Source organism: Cyrtonyx montezumae, unplaced genomic scaffold (genome assembly GCF_038088225.1).
Source record: "Cyrtonyx montezumae isolate F1298 unplaced genomic scaffold, pur_monq_1.0 scaffold_0, whole genome shotgun sequence".
Classification (NCBI taxonomy): domain Eukaryota; kingdom Metazoa; phylum Chordata; class Aves; order Galliformes; family Odontophoridae; genus Cyrtonyx; species Cyrtonyx montezumae.
Genome location: NW_027071824.1, coordinates 39,372,737 through 39,393,092, shown reverse-complemented (window position 1 = coordinate 39,393,092; position 20,356 = coordinate 39,372,737). Strand labels below are relative to the sequence as shown.

Genomic DNA, 20,356 nt, shown 5'->3' with positions numbered 1-20,356 from the left:
ACATGCAATTAAGTCTCTCCCTCCTTGTCTCTTTTTTCCCTCTTGCTGCTCTCCCTTCCTCAAGGCCAGGTTCTGAAGTCTAAGACCTACTGCCACGTCTCACACTGCCTGTGGAGGGATAGCTGTCCTATGCCATGCTTGGTCATCTGCAGCCTACCAGCAATCACAGTTTGACTCATTGTGTTGGGTCAAGTGCAATGAGTGGCTGGCGCTGCGGGGCAGCCACAGCTGTCATCCATGTGAAGCTGAAAGCCAGTGGGGTCACAATTGCTGTCGCCTGCTTCATCTTTGAAAGGGATGTGGCAAGCCTTTTCTCAGCAGGAAAGACAGCATTGCAAAGTGGTGAACCATGTTAGTGCCAGCAGCTGATGGGAAGTCCACAAGCGCAGCCAGTGCTGCGTCTCACGCCCTTTCCTTCCCTCCCCTGTGCTTTGTCTGCCTTTTATGATTACCCTTTGGCTAAGAGTGGGTGATGGTTGAAGGTTAGTGGGAATGGCAATGCAGCAATATCTTGTGGGCCCAAGAGAGAAACAAGTCCTGTATTAATTCCCTAATAAAGTAAAGAAAGTCTGAATTCCTGATGAGCTGATGAGCGTAACTCTGCTCGTAGCAAAGAGAGGTGGCGAAAGTATCTGTGGTTGGTTACAGTCTGATTGACAAAGAGAACTTAAAGCTGACCTTAACAGTACAGCTTATAAAAATGTTGTGCTGTATTATATGTGTCCCTGTTTTTGTGCTATACTGTTGCTGTCATCTGGATTATATATTTCCGTGCCTATTTCTACCTCTTTTCAGGTTTTTGTCGGAAAAGTTAAACTGAAACAGATCAGCTTTTTCTAAGGCTACAGCTAAAATCTGACATTGTTTTTGTTTTATTTTTTTTTTTTCTGGACTGTAATGTTTCCTACCAATCTCTCACCAACCAGATATACCAAGATAGCAAAAATATCTGTGGTTTGCCACAGAAATCAGGTAGGAGTGTCATGATAGTGTCATGGGTGTGATTTTAGCTGTCATCCTGAAAATCTCCTCAGATTTGGATAAATTATGCGTTGTTGAAAAATACTGTTGTGCATGTTCAGCTGGGTAGCTGTTAAATTTTTGAGTTGACTAAGGCCAGACATGCAGAACAAGGAAAGACATAGTTTGTGTCTTGATTTGCAGCTTTTGTATATCAAAGACTGTTGCTGGTTTGGAAGTAGTGCAGCAATAAATAGGTTTGAATAAGGATACAGAAGGATACATCACCAGATTTCCTCCCCCAGATCTGTGCCTGCTGGTATGGGAAAAAAGTATATAAAATATAAACAAGTCTGAAGGAACAAACAACGGCACACTGACTGATGAGACTGGCAATGTCAGGAAGAGAATGATGGTAAGGATGAACTATAGGGAAGTAGTGTGCATCTCTGCTGCTTACTGCATTTCAGTGACCACAGAAGGGTGCTGGATTTCTTCTTGAGTGGTAACTGAGGGAAGCGCCTCAGAGTATACAGATTGCAATCCCAAAGGCTTTTCATGAGGATATTGCTATGTTCAAAGGCAGCTTTTGCACAGTGCACCATATAGGAAGACAGTAAGAGGCCAGCAGCTTCTGATGAAGAAGAATGGGGGAAAACTGAATAACATAGGAGTGGCAATGTCAGCTTCAATTGCCAGTCTGACACTATGGATGGTGAATGGCTACACAACTGAATTTTCTAGATTTTCAGTCTCTGTTGAGGGTGCTCCTTCCCACAGGCCATGAGATCACCATCCCCATGGTGTGACTGCAAATGCTCCATCTAGCCTGGCACCAGCCAAAATCTTCCACTCATTTTTGTTCTTTCTTCTCTTGCAAACACGTGAGGCCAAGTCCAATGCTAAAACCTTTCAGTGTTGTACATAAGTATTGAGAATGATGAAGAAACTGCTGGGATGAAGTATAAGTTTGTAGAGAGCGTGGAAGAACAGAAGCAATTGGCATGTGGGTAGAAGCTCATAGAGTAACGAGAGTTGCAAGTATGTGAGTGCAGTTTTAGATGGAGAAGTTAAAGGAGGCCAAAATAAAGAAGGAGAAATAGAATAGGAGTGGTTTTGTTTGTTTGTTTGTTTGTTTTTCCTGGAGATTGTGTACTTATTCATGAGGGATGAGGCTGTAGGAATCAATCACGACTATGTAGAAACTTTTTATCTGTAGGATCCTTGTTTCCCTGCTGCAGTTGGAAGGTATGAGGCAACTATTATGTAACCGAAGATGTGACCATAATGCTTATGCAAAGTGGAACCAAGTTACAAGGACATGTCAATCATTATCGTTATGTAATTGAATATTTGACTGTATAAGACAACTACAACAATTAAAGATATTCTAAAGGCCTACTTTAAAAAAAGTTAAAGTTAGTTACATGCAGGAAATACCAAAACTGACAACAGAATCAGATGAGTTTCATGAAAGAGGAGAAGAGAAGGTATATAAATTACATTAATTTTAAAACCACTCTTAAAAAACAAACAAAACAAAACAAAAACCAGAACTTGTAATGGAAACGAGTTTTCTACAAACTGAAAGGAATAGAAACTAAAAGTAAATCAAGTGAATACATGTGGTTTTCTTATGATAAAATTTTGTTATAAGCTAACATTTTCACAGGCACATAAGTGTCTTGGTTTTCAGAGTCTTGGTTGATTTGCTTAGGACTTTGATTCTGAATGTGTGGAGGGATTCCTCTTACCTAACTAATTTAGACACTTAATAAATGTCATTTTAAATTTAAGATGGTTATCTTAGGCTGATTCTAGAATCAGTGAAGAGGAATGGCATCTTGAAAGATAAAGTCATGTTATTTCATCTTGGATGTCTGTTTTACCATGAAACAACCGGTCCTCAAGAAACGCCTATTATCTCCATTACTTTTAAAAGGAGCTTAAGGTAACTAAGACTTAAATGATCCACTTCTAGGTGATTAAAGGCATGAAATAACTCCTGTCAGCCTAACATAAGGCATCTACATTTGGAAACTGTAGCTCTAATAGCTGCATGTTAATCTGTATTAGAACAACCAACGTCTGCAAATGATGTTCTGTATATTTGAGTTAGCTCTCCAAGGCTACATCTGCGGTACAAATGCAGATGTACTCAGCCAGGTTGCAGACTTGCTGGCAGGAAGCAAAGATTCAGACCTCATCACCCCCTTTTGGAAGATGATGTGCAGGAAAGAATGTGTGACCACAGTCTCCCATATTCTGCCAAAGGTGGCATCTATTCTCTTAATTCATCTGTATTGCAATTTTGGCTTAAATGATCAGATTCTCCTCAGGGGCTACTTGGGATTTGTCTCTAGCCATGAGCTTGTTTGATTGTAATATTTAGCTTTCCAGCATCTGGATATCTCATGTTACTTCCCTTTTTATATTCTTAAGCTTTTCAGATCAGAATCCGAAAGACCTAGACTGAATTCAGAGAAAGGAGATGAGAAACAGGAGATGTGCCAACAGGATTTTTGTTTTAGCTTTCTTCCCTAGAGCCTTCTTATTCTCCTTGCTTGAGACCAGCCAGCTGTCTTGGAGGCAGGTAAGGGCATACCTACCTTCCTTATCCTTGTTCTTGATGTCAAAATCAGCATTTCTGGCTTGGCAGTTCCAACATGGGAGAGAAATTACTAGGCAGTAGTGTGTTGACAAGCAGATAGAAAGAGATGGTTAGAAGAGAAGGAAAATGGAAATACAGCTGGTCCCCAGAAAGAACAGAGATTCCTGCTTTCCTGGTACATATTTGCTTGAGGGCAACTGACTTGAACAGGGTGACAGAAAAGTGTGCTCGCCTTTCCCCTGGATGCATCAGCATATACAGCAGAGTCAGGGAGCATTCAATGAACAGAGGTTCAAGTGTCTGTGGCTGGGAGGGATCACGCCATCCTGAAGCATCACCACAGGGTTATCTCCTGGTGTAGTCTCTCTCTGCCTTCTGCCCCTGGCCTAATTGCTGGAATCTGCAGCCAGCTTCTGAGCTCATTTGCAGGTTGGCAGCAGGCAGGAGCCTCTCTGTTGGGATCGCTACCCCAATTGGTATGACGAAGTAGCAGGTTTCTTTTGAATGCAGAAGGATGTTTGTGATCCCTACCTTGGGTATTACCCTCAGTTACTGTTCTTTTCAGTCATTTTATGAGGAAGCTAGAGAAGATCTCTCTTCTTCCGTTTTTCTGTTGGAAACAAAATTTGTCAAGGACTAGGCACAAAAGACAAATTCAGGGTAAGGCTACGAGTTGGTGGATATTCAGTTCACATAGTGCTCAGTGGTAGTTTACTCTTTAAAAAAAATCACCTTTTGATATTACAGCTTACTTTGGATGTGGCTGACCACGTTAATGATTTCACTATTTTACTTTATAATCAGATTCCTTTCTCCTCATTTATTGAGAACTCTGCATTTCCAAATAGGCCATCTTTTATGCAACATCATACCAAATAGAGGTAATTAATTATGGGACTTTAAGTATATGTATGAGAATAGCAATGACTTTTGAAACATATAACTTCAGCATTTCAAAATCATTTTTTTGAAGGAGATGGCTCGTGACTGGGATAAAAGGTTTTGTTGAATTTTCCTATCATTAAGAAAATATTATGCTTTAATCAGATGAAGGACAACAGAACATGCAGACCCATTAAAACTGAATAGTAGCATCAAAGAGAGATGCATTACATTTGTCTACAGGTATGTATGATTGTGTTTTAGCATTCACTTCTTTTCTTTAAACAAACAAATTTGGGGAACAAAGTAGAGCTGTGGTTTGTCTAATATGGGCCTGAACACTTTCGTGTCTTCAATCTACTGCTTCCATGTCTGTATCCCCTTTTTGCTCTTCAGGCTGATCTTGGACACACAGCTCTGCTAGGTCATCCACGTGTTCTTCAGCTTCTGGTGTGCTTTTGGTGAATGGTGTCATTTCTCCAAGGGGAGCAGATGCATTTTGCATGGGTGTTGGCACACTTTCAGGGGTTGCTGGCATGATTTTGGGAGGTGTTGGCACACCTTCTATAGGTATTGGCACACTTTCTGTGGGTTTTGGCACCTTTTCAGGGGGCAAAGGCATGTTTTTGGTGGGCTTTGGCATGTTCTCAATGGGTGTTGTCATATTTTCAGTGGATGCTGGGGTGTGTTCAGGGGGTGCTGGTGAGCTCATACTGAACTGCTCACAGTGGTTCCCAGCCTCTGATTGTGAGGTGAGGTGAGAGGGGAGCTCTGGCTCAGAGATGGTTTTACACATTTGAACATTGCATGTCTCTAAATTGCTGTTGTTGCTTGGGAGGGTCTCCTCTGCACTGTGGGACACCCTGAAAGCTTCAGCTAGCTCTTGCAGCATGCTCTTGTCAGCAACATATAGCTCAATGTTTGCCTGCTCAGAGGAAGAAGCATTTGTATTGGTGTCATCTTCTTCTTCTAAGATGTCATTTCCATTCACCTCCTCAGGGAGCTGTGCCTGTTTTATTTTTCTGTACAATTCATTCCTCTCTTCCTGCAGAGCTCGGCAAAGGTTCTCTAGCCTCTGGATTTTCAGCACAAAGCACTCATACTCCTTGGTCCTCATGGCTTTCTGTGGTCAGAGACATTAGACAAAGGCCCGGACTGAGTTTGTGTGTATGCAGTTCATTGGTGAAATTAGCAATTAGGAAGCAATTTGAGATCTTAGGCAGTCCTCACAGGACTCTGAGAGGTGTCTGGCTTTCTCTAACTGCTCTACTATAACCATGATCTTTGGTACTGAGGCTGCAAGAGGAAATTTGCCCTTGTTGCTATATTGCATTCACACTGGCCATACGGATGTAGATTAATTTTACTGAGAAGTGTTTGCACCTGTCGATAATCTGTAGAATAACATACTGTACCTTCATCTAGAAATGCATCCAAATCCTACCTGAAACTCAGTTTTAGTGAGGCTATGTGATTTTTTTTTTTTAAGGAAAAAAATCTGTTTTATGTTTTTTTCTTTAACTTTCCTTCTAGATTTTGCAAAAGTTACCTGAATTTGAATATTTTCTTACTTCTACACACAATGAGGAATCAAGAAATATCAAAATCCATAGAACTAACAATAGTACGGAACTATGAAACTAACCAGAATGACCCAATCCAAATTCACTGTAAGTCTGAAAGTTTCAGTCTAAGGCTGAAACTTCGGGCAGCCTCCTATCTTATCTGAATGAGTTCCAGCACGCTTACTAATTTCCTCTGTGCTGCTTCTGTGACAGCATGGTTAAAACTTTTGGCTTTTACCTACACAAGAAGTTAATAAAAGGAGTGAATTTAAAGTTCATTTGCACATTAAATCTCTGAGTGAATGCTCTTACGCAGAAAAAATCATGAAGTGAACTACTGCCAATTTGCTTCTCTGCAAAAGCATTCACTATCATGCATTTTTAGAGCACTTAACATTCACAGTTACATAATTCAGTTTGTCATGGACATAATGAATATTTTAGTATAATCCCAATAGTTGTCCCAATAGTTGTGATGTATTTGACTTTTTTCTTTTAAAAAATCTGATAACCAAGTAACATGAAAAAATGTCCCTTAGGTTCAACTTTTTTCTTTTTTTTTAACTTCTGACAGATTCAGTTCATTGTGTCTCCCAATTAAACTGTTATGTGGTAGAAGGGGTGCATACAAAAGTGTGCTCACCTCTTCAATCATGTCCAGTAATGCTCTGTTACAGTTCTCAAACCTAGACTTCCATGTAGCAGTATCCTTTTCCAACTTCTTCATTTTCTTTGTCATCTATAAAATCAGGAAGAAAAGCTGAATCACAACAGCAATCCCGTGCTGCAGATGGAATTAGGGCAGCCCTTTTACTCAGGTCTTTGACTATAGTCATAAGTCTGCTCTCCAAAACATGCAGAAATGTCCTAATCCCAGAAAAATTGCTGCAGTGTGACATATCAAAATGAAAGTGTGTCAAGAAAAGAGTTCAGATATAAGTTGCTACTCACTTTCTCCATCTCCTGTTTGAAAGTAGCAAACACTTCATTGCTTTTGGTCAATGTTTTCTGGAATTCTTCAAATCTTTCAGAGTAGAGAGTGATCTACATTAACAGGAAAAAGAAAAACAATAATTTCGGAGTTTCCAGAGCAGTGGAACTTAATCAACTTAATGATGAGTAGACACCTTAACTTCAGTAGAAGATAATAAAATAGGTATTTGTTTGGGGCATTAAAGTGTTTGGATACCATGAGGCACCAAGCTAAAATTCTGTGTATCTTTGCAAACTATTATGATTTGTCTGTTTTGGAACAATAAAATGAAGAATAGAAAGAGCTGGGGTAGTGACTTCTAAAAAGACCAAGGAATTACGGGTGCTGAGTTCTCATTAATGTTGCAGCTATGATGCCTCTGTACTGATTACCCAGAGATGAAATAATTCTCTAGAAGTGGTAGATTGGTGGAAACCTCTCCCTAAATAACTCCATAGAGTTTTTGGGAGGACAGCATTAAAATCTTACTAGATTTCTGTCCCCCTTCTTTCTTTACAAGCTCTGTATACAACATTGGCTGATTTATTTAGGGTGATAAATGGAACAGAAAGTGATAATGAGATAACTGAGTAATCTCTGAATAGGAGCATCTCTACTCTTTCCCAGTGTTATCTGACATGAGGACAGCCCTGTTGCTGAACAAAGCCCAGTCTATGCATGATGCCAATCTGCATCTCCATGCTATGGCTTAGGAGAGCTGAGTGGGCACTCTGTCAGCTCTACATTACAGCCTGTGTGTGTCCTGAAGCTGGAGGCAAGGCCAGCAAAGACAGAAAATAATCTCCTGGCATCGTCTCCTGCCAGCTTCACCTCACTTTGTGAAGGACAGAAAGAAGTTATTTTGCAATGTGCTAGCAACTAAGACTAGACAGAGTCTGTATTTTGCTATCAGTTTACCTCTGGTAACCATGTGAACATTTCTGTGGTTGCACTTTGTCAGTAAGCTATATTTTCCTGTTTTTCCATGTAAAATCTGTAAATGTTTTTGAAAAATCTGTTCTAAAGACCTGAGGTTTGGTTTTTATATCAAATTCACTCTGGTTTTTCTTTTCTATTTATTTTTTCTGTCTTCTCCCAGCCAGGAAGAAGTGCTTCCGAAGCTCCAAAACCATGCAGGATGCTCTCTCTGTAAAGTACAGATATCAGCTGTTCTGAAATGATCTCAGATGTTTTCTGGTCCCTGGGCACCGCAATAGTGCTGAGATAGTTGCACAGTTCAACAGCTCAGCCTGATAGCACTCGTTAGAGCAATTGGCATGGTGTATGGTGGGTGCAGAAGAGGCTCCAAGCAGCTGATGAGGCCAGCTTCCCTTTCCTACACCTGTGTGGAGCTGACAAAATTATTAACCAGGAGCTTTTATTTCCCATGGTGCCAGCCAATAACATCTCCCCTGACACTTCACTGAGGAAAAGAGGATGTAGAAAATGTTGCTAATAATGGGGTAGGTTTAATCCTCATTTTCAAATTGGATATAGTTATATTATAATTTATTTTCATTCTGATTAGCTGTTACAGTGCCTATGGGAATAACATATTGCCATAATTGCAGTGTAGTGTTGATTTGCCCAAGCTAAGTTTAAATGAGGCAGTTAGGGTTTCGGTGGCTGTGAACGCACCACTGTCTGCAACTCTTCCCTGCCAAGCTGGTCGATGCATGGCAGGTTAGTCCCTGTGCTGCTGCTATCAGAGCTCACTGACAAACAGCATATGCCTGAGTGTTTATGTTAGGCTGCAGCCAGGGATGTGACTCATACACAAACAGAAACTTGGAAAGATTTACTTTAGCAGCCTAAGTGCCACCGTATAGGCGGGACCTCGATGCCCCTTGGACTTTTTCAGTCAATTTGATGGCTCTATAGGGCCATCTGCTGCGAGGTGAGGGGGCTGGCATGAGAGCCTGGACAGAGACCTTGTCTTACAATCAGAAAATAGCCTGAGTTAGAAGGGCCCCACAAGGACCACGAAGCACCACTCCTTGCTCCACGCAGCACCACCCAAAATCCAACCCCTATGCCTGAGAGTGCTGTCCAAATGTTCCTTGAACTCCAGAAGCTTAAGGCTGTGTCCGCACGCTCACCACCCTGTGGTGAACCCCCAGCTGCCCCAGTCCTGACACAGCTCCGTGCTGTTCTGTTGGGCCTTGTTGCTGCCTCAGAGAGCAGAGCTCAGCTCTGCCCTTCTGCCCCCTGTGAGGAGCTGCAGCCACCATGGCCTCTGCTCAGCTTCTCTGCTCTGGGCTGAACAAGTGACTTCACCTGCTCCTCGTGCCTCAGTTCTGTCTCTGCTCCGCTTTCCAACTTTCACTTATTGTTTAATTAGATTAAAAAAACAAAAACAAAAACAAAACAACAAAAAAACGAGTTGGAACAGGGCCAGCTCTGATCTCTTCTGAGGCCCTAGGTGGTGACAGAGTTCAAGGAACATTTGAATATAAACGAGAAATTTTTACAGCAGCTTGGATCAGTCTATGAGAGCTGTCTTTCACTAGGAGTGGTCCTGGAGATGAGGACCATGCGTGCAACAAGTGAGGATCTTCTGGCTTGAGTGCACAGCTTCAGGGAATGGTGGCGTGTGCATGTTTCCAGGCTGTGAGGCTGACCCCAGCACAGTGCTACAGTGAGAGCTTCCCTTCTGCTCTTTCACCTACTTCTCAGTTGCTGCAGACCAGTGGTTGTGTGATGCTGGCTACCTTGCTTTGTTTCAAAACACGGGGCCTAAGAGGATTGCCTAGGCAGTGCTCCCCAGCAGGGTATGAAACCTCTGGGAAGCACCACCATGGTTCGGGTGCATGCCCTGAGTTGCAGCCAAATCCCTGTAACCATTTGGAGGCTGGATCTGGTTGTCTCAAGCATGCTGTGCTGACCAGAAGCCAGCCTACATGAAGCTGATGTCCTCTGGTTTCATGCAGCTCAAGGAAGCACAGGGTGTTCATCACCTCCCCTAGAATGAGTGGTATCTCGCTTGCTATAGAAGGTAGTTAGAGCTGCATTACAGCTTCTCCATGTCTCACTGATCAAAATGTTCTCATAGTGTCCATGCAGTTGTCCTTCTGCTGTTATTTATTTGTTATTTCATGCATTGGGGAGCTCTTTTTGCTCTTTTTGTTTTGTGCTTGCACAGTGGCATCTGGTCCATGAAGGAGGTCAATCAGTGTTACCATGCTGGAAATAGAACTTGTTATTATTCTCAGTAATTCCAAGTGGAGGTGCTGTGTAGGTGCCAGAGCCCACATACTAGAGAAGAATACCTAACTGCATGTTTCACTTCAGCACGTGAACCCCTTAATTTTAATCTAAGCAAGTCTGTAAGGTGCACATGTATTATCAACGCCTTTGCAGGCTTGTTTGACAGGATTTTCTCTAAAAACATTTTTACCATTTCAAATATATGCTTAACATATTCTGTTGTTTTTTTTTTTTCATCAGTAGCTTCATTTTCATTAAACTGGCTATAGAGGTCTGCCTGCATACAAAACTCTTCTTAGCTGAACATAAAAGTGTAATTAAAACCACTCAGAAAATTGACCTGCATTTGGGACTAACTCAGCTGGAGGCCTTTGAGGTTTGATTGCAGAACCTGTCAAACCAGTGTCCACTGCAGTTCATGTGGCGTACTTTAGTGTTGTTCAATAGTGTGTTGAAATTCACACAGTGATGTGTGCTACCTGCTTATCTCAGCCTTTGAAAAAACATATGAAAGACAACAGCTCTCTTACCATGTCTCCAGGCTGTCATTTTAACTCCAGCCCATCTTGACTGCTCAACAGATAGGAGTTGGATCATCTGCAAGAGCAGAACTGGAACAACTTAGTAGTATGCCAAGCTGTGAGCAAGGCCATTGAATATCCCTGCTGATAGGTAAGGAGCTGAATGGCTGCAGGACCAACTGCCCCAAAATTCTGCAGGAAGGGACCGTTCTCATGGACAGGTAGAAGAAGATAAAGCTACATGACTGTTTTTTTAAGTGTAGGAAAATCTACTGATGCTGTCTCTTTTTGATGTGAAAGTCTGTCATATCATTTAGATTTCTCACTTGCATTTAAAGTCGATTATTGCATTGCTTTCAAAGTGTAGGAGGTAATCTTTTTTATCCATTGCCTATTTCTTTCTTTTACTGCCTTTTGCTACAGCCTGACTTCTAATATAATTTGGGGAAATCGTTTTAATTTGTAGAATATTTTGGAAGCTAATACTGATATCCTAGAGCCCCTTGTATAAGCCCTCAGTTGGTAAAATTCAAGATAAAGTTGATAAAAGCGCTGTTGTCACACCCCAGGCTAGAAAACTGCATAGCACATCAGTTCCAATTTGGTGAATGTGTTTCGTGTTCGTACCTCAGCACTTTGCTGGATTAGAGGCATGCATACAGGATATTTCTGGTAATTAATTAACCCAAGCCACTCATATTGTTTTGTGGTTTAGCACTGTAAACACTCATAAATACCACAGCATGATCTGCAGAATGGGACACTGCCTTACTGTTGGCATCACAGTGATTTTATGTGATGAAGAATGAAGCTAGAAAGAATTTGCAGAAAATAATTTGGATACCTTACCTGAAATATGTGTAATGGGCTGAAAGTGGGCAAACAAAGACACACCATGCAATCACCTCTCCTACATCACCTGTGCCTGCAGGACTGTCTCCTGTTCCTTTAACATTTTGGCCTGTAGCTTCCATTCTGCAGCTTGATTCAGGAGCTGTGTTTTGAGCAACAGAGAGAAAATTGTTAGCTCCTGTTTTATCAGCTGGAAACCCTCAACCTCCAGCTACATATGCTTCTGCTGCTGCTGGCTTAGTAAGTAGTGATTTAACTCTCATATAAACGTAGCTGGAGGAGTCAGGCAAGATAGAATATTTATTGCTATCCTAAGGAGAAGGATACTTGAATATTAGTTCAAAACCTGTTTAGAGTGAAGCGTGCAGTTTAGTAAGCTCTAAGAAGCATAACATTTAACCATCTTCGTGTGACTTGTAGAGAGTGTTTACAGCAACTGCTGATATTGTCTTTTCAACACAGCTTAGATTAAATTCCTGTTTTCCTGTGAATGGCATGTTTTCTTTTGCATTAATGATCAATACTTAGCGTACAGATGTGTTCACAGTCAGACTTGTGTAAAAAAATCTGCAAGCTTCCAGAAAGGGAATGCATAGTAAGCGTCATACAAAAACAAGCTCTGGTGTCTTGTTATCTTAGAGCTCCTTTTGCACTGACATGCCATCAGAGGAGACTCCCAGCTCAGGGTGATAAATGCTTCACTTAGATCAAGAAGGCAGCCCAGGAACAGCATGATTGCAGTTTTATCCCTGGCTGCTCCTGGGAAGATGTTATCCCTTTTTCAGAGTATTAGCAAAATGACATTTGGACATGTAGACTGCACGCTGGCAGATCAGCCAAGGGTAGAGAATTCTTCAGAGTACAGTTCAAAATCAGCACTTTCAAAGTGCATAGTAATAGTCTAGCAAATTGGTGTGACCTGAAAGCTGGAAACAAAACATTTACTGAAGTGTTAAATAAATGTCTATTGTCTACCAAACGTGTATCAAGCATTACTTTTGATGGCTAGGCCAAACATATTTCAAGAAAAAAATGTGAATGATAACTTGAGAAATAATTATATAAGATATAAAAAAATAAGTTTGCCACAGAATTTCTTCTGTTGGACTAAATGGTACCATTTAAAACAGCAAAGCTGGACTCTGAAGCATTTTCAGAAAAGTACCATATAAGTCAGTGGAACCCATTTGTATTGGAAGTGAAAGGGGAATAGAACCACATGTAGAAAAAGTATTTGATTATAGTAAAGCTTTGATTCTAAACATGTAGTTATACATTTCAAATTCAAACTGCTTGAATGCTGCCTGGCAAAAGGGAGGAGGATATACTTTACAAATGCTGGTTGAACAATATAATGAATTCTCTCAATTTCCAGCACAGATAATGAATTATTTTTATTATATATACATATATATTTCTGTGTATATATATAAAGCATTTACATGTATATATATGTATATATATAAAGCATTTATTGCATCCATTTGACCTTTTGATACAAATCCACTGAATTATTAGCATATACAGTTTCCTGGATGAGAATGAAAATGAGAATTTCTTGGTGATTTATTTTATCTTAAGGATTTGAAGGGTGTCCACATCAAATGATTCAATGAAAAGTGCTTTGAAAACACCCAGAGCTACTCAACCTCAGGCCAGTCATCACTTACAAGAACTGCGCTTTTATCTCTACTCCTTAAATGAAGAGGTCACACCTGCCCTGCCATGTCTTCTGCTACAGTACAGAAGATGTAAGATAGGCAGAAAAGGCAAGGAAAAGTTACTTCTTTTGCCTGTTCATGACATTATTCTGTACTATTGACTCATGTCACCTCTGTAGCCACTTAAATTTTAAGAGTTAATAAACTATTCTGTAAGGGAAGCAAGCCTTAGAGAGGTTTGCTCAAATTAACGCGCAGCCTGGGGTCATCTGCAAACACCAAGCTGAGAGAAACTGCATCAGGAGAACTGATGCATTTATTAATTGGCTATGAAGTGGTAACAAGGAGGCTGAAGTATAAAAAAACACATAAATATTGAATGTGATGTTTACAAAACAGCACTTCAGTGAAGTGTAGTGATGTTACACAATATCATTAGAGCTAGGATAGCTCCTGGAGGCCCAGGCAGTCATATCATGCTCAGAATTAAAAGAGCAAGAACACTCATTGCCATTTAAGACAAAGATCTAGAGAACGGCTTTGTGAAAATTATATTTCCCTCTTTTTTGCTGCCACACTTTGCAAATTCCAATTATGTAGACAACTGGTTGTTACCTTTCAGTCACACACTTGAAAGTCACGAAGGCTTCAAATTGCAATTCACTACAGTTCAAAGTTTGCTTTATGAATGCTAAGAACTTATGGTATGTTGAGGGAGTCCCAGGTAGTGCTGAGCAGTTATGGGATGATAGTAAAATTGCATCCTTAGAGCAGGCTGACCCTTTGGGAAATCTATCTAGTATGAATGATTGCTACTTACACAGGGAATCACATTCTTGCTGCACATGTGGAGTGAATTGTGCAAGCAGTAAGACAATTCTTTAAGGAATCCTGCCTGTCGAGCTGTGATGTGCACAGGCTGCAGGAGAGGACAGCTCTCCCTAAATGGGATAAATAAATTTTGTATAGGAGCAAAGATTCCTATATGGAAGAACTACATACGAAAACATCAAAGTGAGCCTCCAAGGAGTAATCAGATAGATAAAAGAATACAGAAATTCTCATTTAAAGACATTTGAAAAGTCCTGCAGAAAAAATGCATGCACAAGGGTGTAAAAAATTTGTATGCAGAGAATTGGTATGGACAGGGTGCTAAAATGTGGTAGAGCTGTGACTCTGTGCAACTGAGCTGATGAGAGGTACCCCTAAATGAAAAGACTCAGTCATAAGCATCTTGATTTCATACATATATGTACATACTCTTACACAGTAGCTGGGTGGATAGGAGTAAGATCTTGGCATTATGATTGAGGTGAGAGAGTAATTTAGGCCAGCTCTCTGGGTGCTGGGCTGCCCATGATGAATTGGGATGTGCTCATTATGCCTTGACTCATTGCAAGGCTTCTGGCCAGTCACTTGAATTCTCCAGCTAAAGCTACCTTGCTCCAAAGTGATGTTACTAATATATCACCTGACTGCCTCAAAGGCAAGTCTTCTCAAGCATTAGCTTCAATAGTGTGAAAAAAGTCTTTGAACATGGTGCATATCATTATACACCCACAGCTTAAAGGCTCTGTAGCTTGTTTTTGAACCTGCTATTTCACAGACCCTAGTCATACGTACAGCAAAGCCACAAAGGAAATCTCCCAATCCCGTATGTTTGTAGATGAAGAGGATTTTTGTTGCTTTATAAGAGAAGAAAATAGCAACTATGCATATCTGTGCTAAATAGTGAAGAGAAAGTTTGGCTACAAACTGGGCCAGTGAAAGAAGCAGACAGCCCCAAAGCTCATACTCTCTGATCAGAGGAAGAAGAATCATCAGCACATGGCTGTACGTGAGTCTTCCACAGAGCCAATGCCCTGCCTTTTGTGTCTTTTTTTCATTTTTTCATTTTTTCAGAGTCTGAAATCTGGGACTCAGTAAGAAGACTCACAGTAGCAGTAGTACAGTAAGCCCAAATTTGTTCTTTTTATTGTAATGGATTTATTGGAAATGTATCCTGGGCTTCGAATCTGCTAAATCTGCTAAGGCTCAACTGTCATGAATTAAAAAAAAATTATTGGTTTTTGGCTTTACACAGACCCCACAGTGAAAGAGCAGGCACAGCCGGACCATGCACTATCTTACAGAGACATGCAGATGTGCACTTGGAGAAGTCCCAGCTGCTCTTCCCCCTCTGTTTTTAGCTAACAGAAAAGATTTGTAACCTACTCTAGGGAACCTGCTTTGGCAGGGGGTTGGACTAGGTGGTCTCCAGAGGTACCTTCTGACCTCTGTGACTGAGCGGGAGTGGATGCCCCAGCCACAAGACCAATGCAGAGAAAGAAGATAAATGCTTTTATGAACAACTTTTGGTAAGAGGTGTTTGCTGTGTTTCCTTTGTAAGCTATCCCATAGTTCCATCCACAGTCACCATCCCTGGAGGTGTTCAAGAAATGTTTAGATGTTGTACTGAGGTACATGGTTTATTGGGAAAATATTGGTGATAGGTGGGCAGTTGGACTGGATGATCTTAGAGGTCTTTTCCAACCTTGGTGATTCTATGATTTTGTGATATTTAGTCTATGCTGGTGCTAATGCATCTCTTTTCCAGACATGGCAATGGGATAAAAATCCTTTTAGAGCATTCTGATGCAACTCCTGAGCTAGTCAGAAGCTTGCTAAGGACCAAAGCTTTCTTCCAGCTGTTGAGAGCCTGGAGCTTCCTATGCATAGCCTTGGCTGCTGGCACTGCTGAGAAAAGGGTCTATGTGCTAGTGGTGAATGTTGGTAGATGCTAGGTAGTTGTGAAAATACTGGGTAGCCTGAGGAAGTGCATTTTGAACCAACACGGGGAGGGAGGCTCTGCAGAAGAGAATCACAGAATAAATATCTTGAGCTGAAAGGGACCCAAAAAAATGATCATGTTCAACTTCTGGTTTCACACAGGACCACCCAAAAGGTGAACTTGATTGCAGCAAGTTCTCCTCCATTCATAAAACTAGACACACAGGAGGAAGTCTGGGGAGGCTTTGAGCCTGGGGGGATATTGGCCTTCAACTGATTCAATCACAAGGTCTTGTTCTCCTCTCTGCTTGTTTAAATGTGGTCATTTACCATGTGAGGAGATGGAGTATCAAATATCAGAGCTATGTGAAGACTGATGGTATCATCTGACATAACATCGTGACAAATCAGCAGAGCAGTAGTGGTGAGTTTGGTGGAGCAGTTTGTCCTGCAACCTACTGCTCACAGTTTGCTTCAAAACCTTTAAACACTCCTGAAAGTAGCCTTTCAGGTGCTACTCCTTTACATCGAGCATTGGCAGTAGTAATAAATCCTTCTCTTATGCTACTCTGCTTCTGTGTCATGGCTTGGACCAGAATAACCAATATATTAGTGAAATAGCATGCAGGTCTCATCTTGGCCTCAAGTTAGATAAAAGACAAGTAGATTAGCGTGATAGGTACATATTCCTTTTCCTTCTGATGTCGCTCCTCTGCTTCCTTCATCATTTCCTGAGACTGCTCCAACTTGGCATCCACCAGTTTCTGTTGAAGTTCTCTGTGCTTAAATATTTTGTCAAGGTGCTGAAAGAGAATAGATTCTGCTGAATATGCATGTTTAGTTATTTACACAGACCTTCATGCTCATGCATGTACATCTATCTACTGGGACATGTATAAGACAAAAATATTGCAAAACAGAAAGGCTCCCAACCCACTGCAGTTATGAAAATGCCACGGTGCTGATAAGAACAAACTGTGCCAGAATTTGCTTAGTAAAGGAAATGTGTTACATCATCTATTTTGATTTGTAACCAGAAAACAAACAAACAAACAAACAAACAAAGAAAAAAAACAGAAACAAACATTCAGCATCTTTTCCATTTCCATGATACGTATATAAAGTCATCTGTATAATTCAGTATAATTGTAGGTTATATAACTGCCTGTCAATTACAAACATATGAGGAGAATGCGCTTTTTTTTGGAACTGCTAAGTGTCCCGTGGTTCTAAGCCACCGTTAGGGTAAATGTGTGATGATAGACTACACCTCCAGTACTTAGTGAGTGTGTGTGCAGCTTCTACTGTAAATATATGTCTAGTGCATCCCATTTGATCTGGCCTCACGTGGATAATGTGGAGTGCTTGGGTAAATGAGAGGGGATGTGGGACAAATGACCCAGAGGTCTCCAATGTCCTGTAAAACTTCTGGCTTCTCAGTGACTTTCAGGAGGTGAGTGTTGCTGATAGCGCTCTTCGCTGCTGCTGCATTTGGATGGAGCTCAGTATTCTGAGCACATCCTTCTGCTTTACATTTTCCTTTCATAGAAACCACAAGACAGGAATGTACGTTCCCTTCATTCAGCGCAAGACTCCATACAAGATGCAACAGATTTAGAAATTAGTGTATTGTATCGAGCACTCCAGATTGTGAAGTCAGGTTACTCATGTTTTATTCAGTATGATAATGTTGTCTGGTTGCACTGAGCCACACAATAAGCACATTTGGAAACAATAAAAAGACCCACTGCAATATGTGCTAGTGTTTGTCATAAAATCACCACAGAAATGGGAGCTTGGGAATTTTCCAGAGGGCTTTTAGTGTCAAAATTTTCTGAACTGCTCTAATGTTCATATTTAAAGATGTAATTTTCTAGTTGTCTATTATCTGCTGGATTTTACTATAAACATTATTCCTACAAAGAGTCTATTCCAATGCAAAGGGCCTGCTTTACCTTTGTTATTAGCTTTGTTTCTGTGGAAGGCTCACCTCAACAACCTGTGTCTGAGGAGATCAGAAATATATCTGGCAGTGGGCCAGACTGTCCAAAAAGAGGAGTGGAAGGTGCTCAGTGAGGACTCTGGGGTCCTTTGGGATTTGGGGTAGCAGTGAGTGGACATTAGGAGAGCTTAGCAGACAGCTTGCCCATCTTGCTGCATGGGAACCTCGGTCCCTCTCTCCACCACCAGCAGAACTACTCTGAGTACTGCATGCATGGTGCCATCGGGAGAGCTTTTCACCCACAATTTCCATGTGGGATCCTCTTGGCTCAGTGCCCCAACTGGCTGGCAAAGCACAGCAGAAGCTACCCATGAGATACCCAAGGGATAGTCAGTGGGGACAACATGTTCACAATGCTTTCCACTTCCCTCCATGGAGCTGGATTTGCTACAGGTCCCCATGGGCATCGCACTCACCTCTTCTCTCAGCTCATACTGGTCAATAATGCTTTTCAGCTTCTCTGCCAGCTCTGTGTTCTCCTGGCAGAGCTTCATGTTCCTCTCACTTTGCTGCTCAATCTGAGCCTGGATTTCGCTCAGTGTGCCCTGGAAATGATTTGTTATTTCTTTCCTCTTCTCATCTTCCTCCCGTGCCCTCTGAATTGTTTCTTCCTGTTGTTAAGTTGGAGAGAAGACAGCAGTGTAAGATGCATAATAAAAGCGGTCCAAAAAAGAACTGTTTCAGAGTAGCACAAGGCTACTCTTTGAAGGATTATCCGTGTTTGTATTCGTCTTCAGAGATTTTCTTGCTTTCATGTGCTCCAACATGAGGCATGATGCTAAATTTACAGAGCAAATTATACAGTGGTCTTGAAAAAATTACACAACTAAGAATTTGCATTTATAAAGATGGATGTAAAGCAGAGTTTCAGATCAAAGTAATCCCAGGAAAGGAGATGTTCATGCATGCCTTAACTCATGAAACTGCAGCACAGCTTTTGCTTTGGAAGAAGATATTTAGTGCAAGTCGTCAAAAGCCCTTTTATAAAATTTCTTTTTGTTTTAGTTTAAAATTCACCCTTTTAAAATGCCTCCTTTTAACTAGAAATCCTCATATCAAGTTAATGGAATTTGGGATTTCCATTATTCAAGAGGAATCATTTTCTGTAGAGTCCCTCCGCATTCCTCAATCTTCCTTCCCTTACCTTCTAATTGACTGATATTTGGATGAACTATTAGGGGGTAGAATCAAGGAAAGCTGATGGGCTGGCTCCCAAAGAATGAAAGCAGAGAATTAGAACCTGGCTAGGAGAAAGTCTGATGGATTATGTTTTCACCAGTTATTGCAATTCTGTTTTGGATTTCATTTTCTTTATGAAAGAGAGTGTGGAAATAATCTAGATTCATTGCTTTCAATTAAGAAGTATAGACAAGTTTATTTCCTGCTTGTTTACTTCCAGGGCAGCCTGCCCTTATGGGGTATGCAGTCCTCATATAAAATGGCTAGTATCCTATGTACTTTTGTTACAAATCATGCCAGAACCACTTTAAGAAATCACTCCACAGCATGCAAATGGCATACTCTAATAAGGTTTCCACTATTTCAACTATTCATTTACATAAAAATCTCTGATAACACTGCATATGCATATTTTCTGTAAATACCTCTCAATAAAGCTTTTGCTGTCTCGAATGAGGTATAATTCATATCATAAATGTGACAGAAAGGGTGTTGATTCAGGTCCTATTCTTAAAGTAAGTTGAATACCAAGTGCCCCAGCTTCTACTTAGCATGCAAATCACAAAACTGAATTTGAACTACTGCTGCTCAAGGTAAAGGACGTTTGTCCTTTTGCTGCCAGAATGTGATAGAGATGACAATGCCTTGCATGACAGGAGGAAAACTGTTGGAGCCATCTGCTAATAATACAGTAATGGACAGAAATCACTCTGAAATTCTGTTTGTGCTCTCCACTTTACACAAAAACATGTGTGTTCACAAACAAAATAGAACAAAGTGTTACTCCAGAAGGACTTCCACTCAGGAGAGGAAGAATTACAGAGGGAGCTGGGCAATGGCCAGGGGGAGGGGATTCCTACTTCAAAACCTGGAGTGACAATTTGACCAAAATCTTGAGTTCCTTCATAGATTTAGTTAAATCAGAATTTTGTTTTACCTCTCATATACTGTTTAAAAAATGCTCATGGCTCTTTCTTCTCTAAGTCATAGGAGCAGCCCTGAGTAAATAGAAGAGCAAAAAAGTGCCCTCACTTCAAGAAGTCAAAGGCAGAGTGAGAAACTAAACTTGCACGTCTGGAGTCTTATTTCTATGGCTTTGAAACACCCTTCCTCAAAAATATTTTGTTGTTTCAATGGACCAAATAGTGTCATAGCACAATGTCATCGCTGTGAT

General features: G+C 40.9%; 1 protein-coding gene across 3 annotated transcripts in view; it reads right to left on the bottom strand.

The window, feature by feature from the left end:
- Positions 1-2,282: 2,282 nt before the first annotated feature.
- The window catches only part of TXLNB (taxilin beta), a 55,035-nt gene continuing 36,961 nt past the window's right edge, over positions 2,283-20,356 (bottom strand). For all 3 annotated transcript variants that reach the window (XM_065733025.1, XM_065733010.1, XM_065733018.1), the window contains exons 5-10: positions 18,420-18,614; positions 16,685-16,804; positions 11,639-11,713; positions 6,970-7,062; positions 6,662-6,757; positions 2,283-5,576 (exon numbers count right to left, since the gene is read on the bottom strand). In XM_065733025.1, the coding sequence (XP_065589097.1) occupies positions 4,806-5,576; positions 6,662-6,757; positions 6,970-7,062; positions 11,639-11,713; positions 16,685-16,804; positions 18,420-18,614 (1,350 nt within the window). In that variant the 3' untranslated portion in view covers positions 2,283-4,805. The remainder of the gene's footprint in view (positions 5,577-6,661; positions 6,758-6,969; positions 7,063-11,638; positions 11,714-16,684; positions 16,805-18,419; positions 18,615-20,356) is intronic.